Below are 12,456 nucleotides of genomic sequence, written 5' to 3'. Positions count from 1 at the left end.
TCACCTGCCTGGTTCAGCGGTTGCTGAGCGGGCTGGAGGAAGTGCAGGCGGCGCGTAAGTTAGCAGAGAGCCGCGGGGGCCTCCTCCTAGCCGGGCAGGAGGGAGCCCGGAGTCTGGAAACAAAAGCTGCACCACCAGCCCAGCTCGAGGCTCTGGCCGCTGGAATCCTCGCCCTGCGCCCGAGGGACCCGAGGGACTCTCCAAGGCGCTTGCTGGCTGCGGGAATCTGGAAGTGGGTGTTTGCTTTGGGGTCTCCCTCTCTCTTTTTCTCGAAATCGCCCTAAGGAGCTTCTTGGGAATTTGGTCTTTGAGTAGAAAATGGATAAGATGTTCACTTAAGTGGACTGCTTTTTAAAAATCCCCAGGATGGGAAAACAAGAGGATGAAAGGAAAAGCAGAAAAAGGAAAAAGGTTTCTTGGTATGGCTTTCAAGAAAATACCACTGAAAATGAAGGCGATACAGCATTAGTGGATTTTCTTTTGCCTGAGTCCTGAGCTCCCCTCCGCCTTAGGCCGAATGGGGATGTGGGGGTGGCTTTAACGTCGTCTCCCAGGGTCCTTGACCCTGACTTAGGGCTGAGGCCCTGCAGAATCGCGGGACCCTGACCTGACCTCCAGCCCCCCTTCCCACTCCTCCACCCCCAGCCACCCAGGGCTCCCTGCGGGGGAAGCTTTCAGGGGTGTCCTGCCCAGGGTGCCGGGGCGTTCTCGGAACCTGTTGTGCCGGTGGGGAGGGGGGTTGGCTGTGCCCGGGACCAAGAGGGTAACCTCCAGCGAGGGGGCCCAGCGCTGCGCCGCAGGCACCTGCACCCCCCACCCCCCGCCCCCACACCCCCTCCCCGCACAGCTTCACCTCCCAGTCTAAGGGTTTGGGTTCTTTGCCCTGGCAGGTCTGCTGGCGCTTCTCTCCTGAGGACCACCCTGGCCTTAACCATCACAGCAGTGGACCAAGGCCAGAGGAGGGTACGCCGGGCCCCGCGTGTCGCTGGACTGCCTGCGCTCTTTCTACCCCTGCTGGCGCTGTTCCCTGTGCCACCCGCCCCAGGCCGGATACCGGCGCCCGGCTGGGGCCTCCTCAGGCCGCCGCTAACCATGCCCCGGCTCCGGGGGGCGCTGCGCGATCCAGCGGGTTGCAGCTCCTGCCTGGGGGCGGCGCTGGCCCTGCTGCTGCTGCTGCTCCCTGCCGGCTGCCCGGTGGGGGCTCAGAATGACACGGAGCCCATCGTGCTGGAGGGCAAGTGTCTGGTGGTGTGCGACTCCAGCCCGTCAGCGGATGGTGCCGTCACCTCCTCGCTGGGCATCTCCGTGCGCTCCGGAAGCGCCAAGGTGGCCTTCTCCGCCACACGGAGCACCAACCACGAGCCGTCGGAGATGAGCAACCGCACCATGACCATCTACTTCGACCAGGTCAGCCGGCAGGTCTGCGCACTGTGCCTCCCTCCCGAGGGAGGACAGGGGCCCGGGCGCTCTGGCCGGGATGCTCCAGTATCCCGGACCTGGAGGTCCAGGCTCTTCCTCTTCCCTCCTCTCTGCCCCGCCCTGTCCCTCTCCCTTCTCTCTCCTGTTTCTGGTGAGCTCTCCTGGCCATTTCCCCTTCTCACATTGTAGCGTCTTTGCAACTGCCAGCTCAGGTGGCACTTGGGTGACTGAGAGTCCCAGAAAAGTGAAGAGATTAGAAATGTACTTCCCAAAGGGAACTGCCCATTTTCTTTTTCGGTGTTGTGGGGCTGTCATTTGTCGCGGATAGGCTTCAGTGACCCAGAGACTGAGCGTTTGTAACTCCCCAGGCTCCAGGAAGTCTGGCTCTTAGGAGGTCTCAGCCGATGCTCAGAAAAGATGTACCTATTGCTTATTTTGCAAGGGACTGAGGGTACTTGTCTCCAAGAACATTAAGTAGGCAAGAATGTGGGGGAAGGAGCAGGGATGATTATATAAATACGAAAGAGCCTGTGGTTACATCAGTGCAATATGTGGTGAGAACAGTATACACAATGTAATCTACGGATGTGATATCTACAACGTATCAATATGTAGTGCGGTTATAGGGATAAAAAAAAGACCAATGACTTGAATTGTCCTAGCCCACTTAACTTCTCCCACGTGGGTCAGAGCCAGAGCGTCCTCAGCATGATCCTACTTTGGCAGTCCCTTCTCAGGCTCGTGGCTGCTCAGGATTAGAGGTTGTGACCTTACTGTTGTGTCTACCCCATTGGTTTCTGCTGCTGTTCAGAAACAAATGGGAAACTGAATAGTGCTCTCCAAACTTGAACTCATCAGTCCCTTCTTTTTGACAAAATGCTTCTCTCAAATGGGGCTCTCTTGGCTGCGACAGCACATGGGATCAAGTGTACACACTTGGACTTTCCTTCCAACTGGCTCTCACACCCGAGTGCCGATAAACTTGCACACACACACACACACAGCTGCCTCATTGTAGGCCAGCGTGTTCATTTGTCTTAGGAAGTGTGTACATACTTGAAATTTTGGGGGATTTGGAATGGTGGTGGGAGGGAGTCTGTCTTTAATCTGTTTTTGTTTACAAGACACAAAAATATTTACTTTAATTATGTTCAAATCAAGAGGATGACAAGAACTAGGTAGTTGGAATAATTCACCTTCCAATGTCCTGCAAATAGTTTCACAGCCTTTGTACGTCCATCGTTTCATCTGGGTGTCAAGGAATCGGTGATGCAGGGCAGGATAAGTGGGAGCAGGGTTCTCGTGTTGTGGATGAAGAGCCTGTGGCCGGGCGGGTTGAGTGGGGTGTCCCCAGTTTCCCGGTTAGGGAGAAACAGCCTGCTTTTCTGAGCTGGTTGGGAGTTCTTGCCTCTACACCAGGGTCCTGAATTTAAAACTGAGGTGAAGAGTTGCATTAAAGAGTAGGAAGCAGCAGCTCTGAGGGCTTGAATGGAAAACACTTCATTCTCTTTGAAGCATCGTAAGGCCACCTGAGACACAGCCTTGGGGAGGCAGAGAAGAGGGTGCCCTGCTGTCTTTAACCACAGAGCCCTGTGTCCGTGTGAGCCCCACAGACGGGGGATGAGGTGGCGCCCCGGCTCCGGTGCCGGCTGGCTCCGGAGTGCTGCCCGCAGTCGTCCTTGTGGCAGCGGTTGACAGCGCTCCGGGAATTGTGTGTTATTCATCTACCGCGAGTGCCTAAGAAATCACCGCAAAATGTATTCAGATGACATTTATTTTCTGAACAGATGACAGGCTCTCTCATCTAGGGCTGTGTTGCTGTTGCTGGCTGTTTGTCTTAAAAGCTGGGAACACCAGGCAGGCCATTCTGGTGTGCTCATCCAGGTTATGCATGTGTGGGAGTGGGAGTGGGAACAGGATCCAGGCGGAGCAGCCCAACCTCGTCTTCAGCATCTGAAGGAGAACTGGGTTTCCATGGGGGACCCTCCCTCCTTCAGGTTCTGCTCATGATGCTGTGCTCCCATCCGCTCTGATTTGAGGAAAGCCATCTGTGGGGCCATGTGACCTCAGGTCCCGTGGCTGGATTGGTCGTTATTCTCGCATGTATTGGAATTTCTGGGGCTGAGCCAAAGGTGTGCAAGCTGCTGTGAGGACTCTCCTGCTGTTTATTCAGGCTCATTACATGACATCATAGCTCATCCAAGGAAGCCAATGACACTCAGGGGAGAGAGAGGAGAGCAGGCACAGCCTGTATTCATGGACTGTAGTCTTTCAGTCAGCAGCCATTATTGAGCACCTACTGTATGCTGCCAGGGTGCATGCTGGGGCTGGGGGAACACGGAGACCCAAATTTCATGTAGTCCCTTCTGTCCCGGAGCAGGGGAAGTTAGGTCCCCAGCTTCAGCTGAGGGACGTGATTGCATTTCATTGGCCTCTTGCCCCACAGCCCTTTCTGCACCCACTCGGTCTGGCCCGCTCACAGCTCCATGTCAATCCCACACACCTCTGAACAGGCTCAATTCCCAGCTTGTTTACTGACCCTGCCGTCTTCCTTTCTCTCTGCCCTGCACCCCACGAACAAAATTGGCACACCCCCTTTGCAACTCATAAATGAACATACTGTAAAAAGACTTTATGCATCACCATCTGTTAGGATACCTGTGCGATCACTTGATCACTTCCCTGTAGGCGTTTTCACTCCGGCAGCCCCTCCCCCACAGCCCCCTGGGCTGGGCACAGAGGACCCGGGGTCACGGTTGTGCCTGTCTGATCACATGTTCAGGGGCCGGGTGGCGGTGCTCGCTATGTCGGTGCTGTGTTCCTTCTTCTTTTTCAGGTGTTAGTAAACATTGGCAACCATTTCGATCTCGCCTCCAGTATATTTGTAGCACCGAGAAAAGGGATTTATAGCTTCAGCTTCCACGTGGTCAAAGTGTACAACAGACAGACCATCCAGGTGGGTAGCTCTGGAAGCTGGACCTTTCAGCTTTGGGTGCTTGTCCCCCATTGCTGCAGACCCTCTCACCCCCTCTGTGAATCCCTGGGGCTGGCTGGCACCTGGGGCCAGGACCCAGCTGGGTCCTCTGGGTCAGGCCCCAGGGATGGCCTCCATGGAAAGGGTGGGGCAGGCGTGGGGGAGCAGAGGACAGGCTTGTGAGAACAGGTGGCCCTGCGTGGTCTGCTGAGCTTTACTCTCTGCATTGTAGGTCAGTTTAATGCAGAATGGCTACCCAGTGATCTCAGCCTTCGCGGGAGACCAGGATGTGACCAGAGAAGCGGCCAGCAATGGGGTCCTCCTGCTGATGGAGAGGGAGGACAAAGTGCACCTCAAACTGGAGCGGGGCAACCTCATGGGAGGCTGGAAGTACTCTACGTTCTCCGGCTTCTTGGTGTTCCCTCTATAAAGGCAGAGCTGGGGCGGCTGGGAAGTTGCCATGGGGACCCAGGAATCCACCCTCCCTCACCCCCGGAACTTGGCCAAACCAGGACGACTTGTTTTCAAATTCCATCAGACCGTCGTGGTACAAGAATGATTTCCTTCCAAATCTCCAGTATTTTCCTTGACTATTGACCATTCCTCGGGAACCTGGCCTCTAATTAGTTTTAGATGACAAGGTCTTCAGGAGAAATGGCGTTATTGATCTGAGCAATTTGTACCTGTGATTGTAAAGTCGATCTGGGATTTTACTGTTGGGACCACTGGCGTTTCTCCGTTTGTTTGGACGCCGTATCGCTGCCCTGCCCAGACCTCGGAATGGGCTGACTACAGGTCCCCGGCGGCAGTCAGAGCAGGAGCCCTGCAAGTCACCCCACGGCCGGCCTGCAAAGTGGTCTCTGTGTGTCTATTCAGCCTTAAGAAAAAGGATGGCATCGCTTTCGTTCTGTGTGTGTCCTGGGGAGGATGGGGGGACTCGGGAGGGGGAAGGGGGCATTGTGAACCTGTCCAGAAGTGCTTTATCTGGAGAAGCAAATTTTGCACGATGGGACTGCGACTCTTGTTCTGTACTGTCTGTGTGTGTGTGTGTGTTTTCCTCGAAAAGCTTTACTTTTGTGTCCTCGCTCAGCTCTCCCTCCTCACCCTGCTTTTATTCTTCATGCTGGGGTGAGGGAGAGAACATGTATGTTGAATTCCTGGATGAGACCAAACCAAACAAAGCAAGAGTATACCTGTGTATTTTGTTTTGGATGAGGCCAAACCAAACAAAAGTTACCTGCATATCAAAGTAAAAATGACAAATGGACAATCACACTGCTTCTTTCAAAGAGACTCTCTCAGAGGCACCTTTAGAACTAACAACCTGGGTGTTTTGGTTTTTAATTTACTTTCTGGAATACGGTGAGCAACTGATGTTCCTGGGTGGCCGGGGTCACGTAAGCTGAGAGCAGGAGCTGCGTGACCCAGTCTCCTGAATACATGGCTCCCTGGCTGAGGGACCTGGGTCTTCCCAGCAGCATGCTTCTTGATTGGGATCCACTCCAAGTGAGCACACCTAGGATCAGAAGCTTCAAAGACGACAGGACAGTGCTCTCCCCAAGATGCCCTTCTGATTGGCCCAGGAAAGGGGCGTGGCCATTCCTGGGGTGTGCCCCTGGCTGGAAGCCTCTCTGCATCTCCATGGTAGTTACAGCTAGTGGCCAGAGGCACCCTGGGAGCTGGTTCTCAAATCCTTCCTGTGTTGACACCTTGTACAACGATATTATTAAAATTCATCTGAGAATTGATGGGTACAGGATTCCTTTGCCAAGGACATGTCACTAATCCCAAAGCCGTCAAAGAAGAGACCTCAAACCGAACGTTCATTTGTCCTTTGTGTAACAATGTAACCAAAATATTGATGATAAAAACTCATAACTTAAGATTGAGAATAAATGGGTTCGATGTCTGGCTTGCTCTTCTCCCTTCACATCGTCTCCCATCTCTCAGAGTGTGTGTAAGTATCGGTCAAGGGTCAAGGACTAGCAGGATGTGAATCCCTACCCTGCCTGTTTAGAAAACACAGGCACAAACACACCTCTGCATGCAGGTCTAGACAGGTCTGGGTCTAGATGGAAGATGCACACCTCAAACAATTCTATCTGTACATAATATTTTTCACACAGGACAATTTGGGGGGAGATATGTGCAAAAAGGTAGCATTCAAAATGCTTTTGGGATAAGGCAATCTGCTTTTTAGCATATATAACCATTGACATGGTTCAAGTTCCAATGAAATATTTCAACCAGAGACCAGGGATTAAAGGAAGCTGACATTTGAAGATACAGAATCCACTAATGTACATGTGAGGGTGGAACAGCATTGGGCCCCATTTTCCAGAGAGACACGCAGTGCGGGTTATGTGAATGAAAAGCTATGGTTGGACTGAGGGTCTGCATTTCACTGGCCTTTGGTGAAAAGAACAGTAGGATGCAGAACTAAATTTGAATTAAGATGCTGTTACGTTTTATGAGGGGCGGGGTATGAAGAGACACCCACCGGAAGGCATCTGGGGCGTCTGGGCTCTGCGAGGCACAGGGATCCTTCTGAGCGAGAGCTCGGTTACGAATGCAGCTGATACAAACAGCAGGAAGCTGGCTCCTGTTTTTTCTTGTCTCATCACCTTTAGTTAGTTAGTCCTTTGCTCTCCTTCCCTTAACCTTCTGTTAGAGTTAAAATCAACAGCAAACCTCCTTAGAGGACAACATCGCACTTCAGAGACTGAAAGATATATGAGTACTTCGTATTTTTATTGCTTATAAATATGGTATACACGTTATTTCTTTGTATTTACAACTTTATTACATAAGGCTGTCATTTGGTTATACTGTCTGATAAATAAGTTATTAAATGGACTGATATAAAAATAAATATTTCAGGAGTTTATTTTACGTCAGGTAAAATGCTTCATTCTGTTTATTTCACTCTTTCATTTTTTTTTCCCGTGAGCCAGATGTGAAGTCTGCATTAGGAAGAAGACAGCGAGCTTCTGCAGTTGTGCCTCACTTCACGTCTGCCTGGGGCCCCTTTGGCCAAGGGTCCCGGAGGGAGATGCAGCTCCTGTGTACCAAAAATACATAGGTCAGAACAAAACGTGACATAGATTTTCCTTTAATTAGAAAAAAGGAGGCACGTGTAATGTGTGCAGCTCCGTTTGAGCAGCTCCACCCCCCAAGTCTCAGTTTCCCCATCTGTCCAGTGGGGACGGTGACCTCTGCCCAGCTCACAAGGCTATGGTGGGGGTCGCACTGAGACCTGATGACAGGAAACATCCATAGTATGCAGGGTGTTTCTGGGAAATCACTTTTTTCAACATGTGGTTTATGAAAAATGTTTAAAAGGAACATCTGACAGAACATTTTTATGTGAATTTTCCTGTTCTCAAACAGTGCAGTAACACGGTGGCACTATATTAAAGTAGAAACTGATTTTTAAGAGTGATAAGATGAGCATATGAAAATCTATACATTTGCACATAATCTCAATTCTCAGTTATGTTATTTGACTATCTTGTGGCTCCAGCCCATCCTCCTGTGCCAGTACATAATGTCAACATTTTATAAAAATATATTAATACAACTGACATTTTTCACATAGGTAAATAGCAAATTACCAATTTTTTTTGCATTATACTTACAAGTTGGCATGGTTGAAAAATGTTAATCCTATTAATTATAAATGCTTTTGTAAAAAATTATAATTTTTTAACTTAAAATATATTCCAATTTAAAACACAACCATGATGATTCAACTCTAGGTCCTGAGAATCTGTGTTTACTTTCTGTAACTCCTGGGGGGGGGGTAATTTTTTTTTTGCATCCTCATGTTTTTATTATGCATTCGTGTACAATAAAATTATTTACTATAGTTGCTCAGAGCAAAGGTGATAAAAGCCAATTCAATATTGGCCTAAAAACTTAGGGCATCCTGTAGAGATTACATATGTACTTGTTTGGGAAAAAAATGTTAAGCTAAATCTAGATATCAAGCATCAGAAGGGTCAAAAAGATATGCGAAGCAAACTGAAACCTTAGCAGACTTCTGTAATTTTTTAATAATATTTCCTTGATATCAAAGGAACTGATATAATTCACATATATAATGTTTGTCTGCAAATACATAAATTCATGCTTTTTATCATAGTGACATAAAATACATAGTTTGGCCACATGCTTCTGGACTCTAGAAATAGGTGAGAATAAAATTTGACAAATCACTTTTGCAAGAAAACCAAAAGTGTGGGTTGCCCGGGTATGCCTCGGGCAGTGCAGAAGGAGCAGGAGTGAATTTACTTCCGCATAAGGAGGCAATCTTTTAAAAGGAAGTAAATGCGGCGCAAGGTAATGTGGCTGTGAGTAACTAGTTCAGGCTCACATTTTCCACAGCGTAGGAAGTATATAATAATCTAACGCATAGATGAGCAGGAATGAGGTGCTCTGTCCCATTATATGTAAGACAGCGCCAGTAAATGATGGCACTCCGATGATGAAAGCCAGAGGCAGGCCGCACTGAATCGCTCTATAGGTTTTTACTGCGTACTCTCTAAAAACGCCTGTAAAAAATGTGGAACCGCCTTAACCGCAGAACTACAATGGGTTTTTGCCCTTTGCCTTGCTTATGGAGATGTGTAATTGGGACTCTGTCTGAAATTCACACTTTGCTACTAAAATGGGATATTACAAACATACTTTCAATTTTAAGATCAAAGCCTATAAATCCTCACCAGACTCTTAAAATAGATTTTTTTGGCATTTAAGGAGCAAGCACACCAAATATAAGGAAATAAGCTAAAATACAATGTCCATTTTCGCTTTATCATTTTACAGCTTTCGGGCTCAGATGCTCTCTCTTTTTTTAATGATACTCTGAAGACATTAACTGGTGATGGCCGTATTCATTAAACAAGTCTGTTTACATAGTTAGCCCAGCATTTTAAAACACTAGTTCTTGCAGACACATTCACCAAGGAGAATATCTACTGCCTCTGCAGAGGGAGGGCTACCACTTGGTCACATTTAGATGTTTTAAACATGGACATATTACATAGTATCAATGGTGCAATCGATCAGATCCAGTCCTCACGCTCCCCTTCAAAAAAAGCAAAAAAAGTCTTGTTAAAATCCTTTAAGGTAGGTTCAATGAACATAAACTTATTTTTAAAGTCTGTATAATAACATTATACCAAAACATGCATTCTAAGCAAATGAGCACTCTCTATTCCCAAACTCAGTAGGGTAACTTGAAATGTAAGGGCAAAAGCCATGTGCTTTTACCTCCCACAGATAACAGGAGCTCTGTTTTATCTTCCTAAGTGGATTTTGCTGTGCATTTCCTTCACTAGAATCACTTAAGGGTCTGCAGCCTCATAAATCATCACCTTCATCAGCTCGCCCACACACACACTGGGCGGTGCAAATGAGCTCCCTGACAACCTAATTTGGAAAAGAAATCTTCCTTCCCCCTTCCCAATGCCTAGGGCAGGACTCCCCAAGGCTAGAAAGCTGCCTTGCATGGGAGCTACCCTAAAGGAAAGGGCATTACTTGTTAATAACCCAACCTTGCAACTCGAGGAGCCAGCCTCGCAGCTTGATTGCATCTTGACTAGTATAATCACGTGTTCTTCAGGAACCCGGATACCTCCTGAATTCACTTCAGGTGGTAAGAAACACTGGGGGAGAATGTCGGCACTACATCGGCATGTGGAAACTCCTGAGTATTCTGCTTGAGTCTGTTCACCCTTACCTTCTTTGCTTTACCATCCTTCTGTCAATCTCTTAGGCTTCCAAAGCCCAGCGTACAGAGAATCCTTGGCTGTGTGCTATAAGTGCACATTTGTTGCCATTCTGGGTGCATTGTTGTTATGGAACTGACTTAAGGTAAGAATAGTATCCAAAATCTAACTAATTAGATGGAGCACTTGGCAAATTCTCCTTCATACCAAAACCCCTTATGGGGTCTTAAAGATTCCTACAAGTTTAAAATTTATATTTATCTTTGAATTGTGAACACAGTTTTCCTATTTTTACATTCATTTAACTTTTAGATCATAAATATATAGTTTCAGAGACAAGATTGTCACTGAAAAGCAAAAGCATGACTTCCGAATGTGGCACTCGCTTGTTTTCATGTTCCCAGGCACCATGTCAGGGTGTCACACAGCAGAGACTGCGTTCTGGAATCGCAAACTGTCAGTGGAAAGAGCAATTATGTTACTTATCAAAAATAATCTGTTCTTTGGGATCAGGGTTGAGATATTTCCTTTTCCTCCCACAACACTTATGGATCGCTGCCGAGGGGCCAGACAGTGTGTGTGCGTGTGTGTGTGCTTTGCCAGGGTGACAGAAAAATGTAGACGCCCTCAGTGCGTGGCATGACCTGAGGGTCCTGGGCAAAACCAGTGCTCAGACCTGACCTGGAAGATCTGCAGCCCACTGATGGCGAGGAGGTGGGCTGGGCTGGCGGCGGGGGCACCTTACACGTTGGAATGCATGTTTACTAAAAAGAATAAGGTAACTTACATTTTTTCCCTCATGAAGAGGAGGATGTTATTTTGGTGTGGGCACTGAAATCTGAACACGGGTAGATCACCCAACTGAAAGTGCCTGCTTTTACCTCCCCCTCGCACCGGGCTGAATGTGGTTGGGTATTTGGCAGGTGCAGACCAGAGTTTGGGCATGAACCTGGGACGTGTCAGAGTGGTATAGAGACAGATACAGGGAGATTCCACTGTTTGCATTGTTTTACTGCGTGAAGGCTGAACTATGCTAGCTAGCCCTTTCAACAGCTTTCTCTCTGCTTGCCTTGTGTGGTGCAATTGCTTGGGAAGACAGAAGGCACGCTAGAATTAGTCAAATCCTTAGAAGACAGCTACAAAGCAAGATACAAATAAGGCATGAGGTGAAGTCCACCCTGAAAAGAACTGTGTGTGGGTGGTGGCGGCATTCCTACCTCTTTGGCATATTTTGCACGATATTAACTTAATGAAGAAAGTTCTAACTTAAAAAACAAGTGTGTCTCCAGCCGCTACTGAAAACTGGCCTCGGGTCTGAGGGAGACAATGGCCCAGACCCCTTGGCTTGAGCCCATGGACTCCTAGCTTCTTATCTCTGATTCGGTCTATGCCTTATATTTTATTTCTTGTATTCAATCTTAGGAATCTATTTCACCAGAAGGTAGAAATTACATCTGGTCTTCCTTGCAGAAGAGCCTGGGAATTGTTGAGAATGATTAAGCCATCTGGTGCCATAAATCCAACAAAAACTTAAGATCAGTGGATACTGCCTAATCAGCCCTTCATCCTTTGCCTCTGAATTACCTTGGCATGAAAGAATGACAAGGGGCTGAGTTCTTAAGGGAAAGGCCCTCGTTTCCCGACCCTTAGCAGGCAAAAGGCATGTACACACCAGCCTGTGATAATTAGGGATGACTTATTCTCCCCTAAGGCCTATTACTTTCGATACTTACTTTTTTCTTTTTTTTTTTTAATGTCTTGAATATACTGCACCAAACACTGAATGCCATGCAATTTTTACTTCGGATTCTTATCAATTCCTGAGGATGTTGCTAGAAGATATTATTTATTAAAATAAACTGCCCTTTTTATCTTCATGGAGAATTGAAATGAACCTCAATTTATGTTGTTATATTTTCTTCCAGAATTGCAGAAACATTTGTTTCAGAAGAAAACTCCCCAATAGATGGTGCTGCTGCCGTGATTTAAACCACTGCATAATTAGTATGCAAAAAAGCTCCGAGAGAGGCCTCTGGGAATTCCCTCACCTCAAGTCACAGAAAGACCAAAATGGGACTTTATCGTCGCTAAGTGTAAATGGACAGGCTTGTATCATCTGAAAAGTTCGGGAAGATTTCTTGATGTGCTGAGGTCAAGCCGTTACTTCTCTTCTGCAGACACCTTTCAAACATGACCCCAAACCAAAGTGAGTGTCAGCAAAGGGTGAGCAGAGTGGCCTTTCGGGTTTCAGCCCCCCCCACTTCATCCCCCATAATGTTTCAAGGTCTGTTAGTTAAAGCCATTAATATGAAGATTTCATTTTGATAATGA

The 12,456-nt window shown here is 47.7% G+C and overlaps 1 protein-coding gene across 1 annotated transcript; it reads left to right on the top strand.

Moving 5' to 3' along the window:
• Nucleotides 1-972: 972 nt before the first annotated feature.
• On the top strand, nucleotides 973-7,197 carry CBLN2 (cerebellin 2 precursor). Its single transcript, XM_053912252.2, has 3 exons — nucleotides 973-1,407; nucleotides 4,256-4,375; nucleotides 4,626-7,197. Exons 1-3 carry the CDS (start codon nucleotides 1,093-1,095, stop codon nucleotides 4,821-4,823), a joined length of 633 nt encoding a protein of 210 aa, XP_053768227.2. The 5' UTR covers nucleotides 973-1,092; the 3' UTR covers nucleotides 4,824-7,197.
• The last annotated feature ends 5,259 nt before the right edge of the window (nucleotides 7,198-12,456 follow it).

Source organism: Desmodus rotundus, chromosome 10, assembly GCF_022682495.2.
Source record: "Desmodus rotundus isolate HL8 chromosome 10, HLdesRot8A.1, whole genome shotgun sequence".
Classification (NCBI taxonomy): Eukaryota; Metazoa; Chordata; class Mammalia; order Chiroptera; family Phyllostomidae; genus Desmodus; species Desmodus rotundus.
This window is presented reverse-complemented; position numbering and strand designations above follow the sequence as displayed.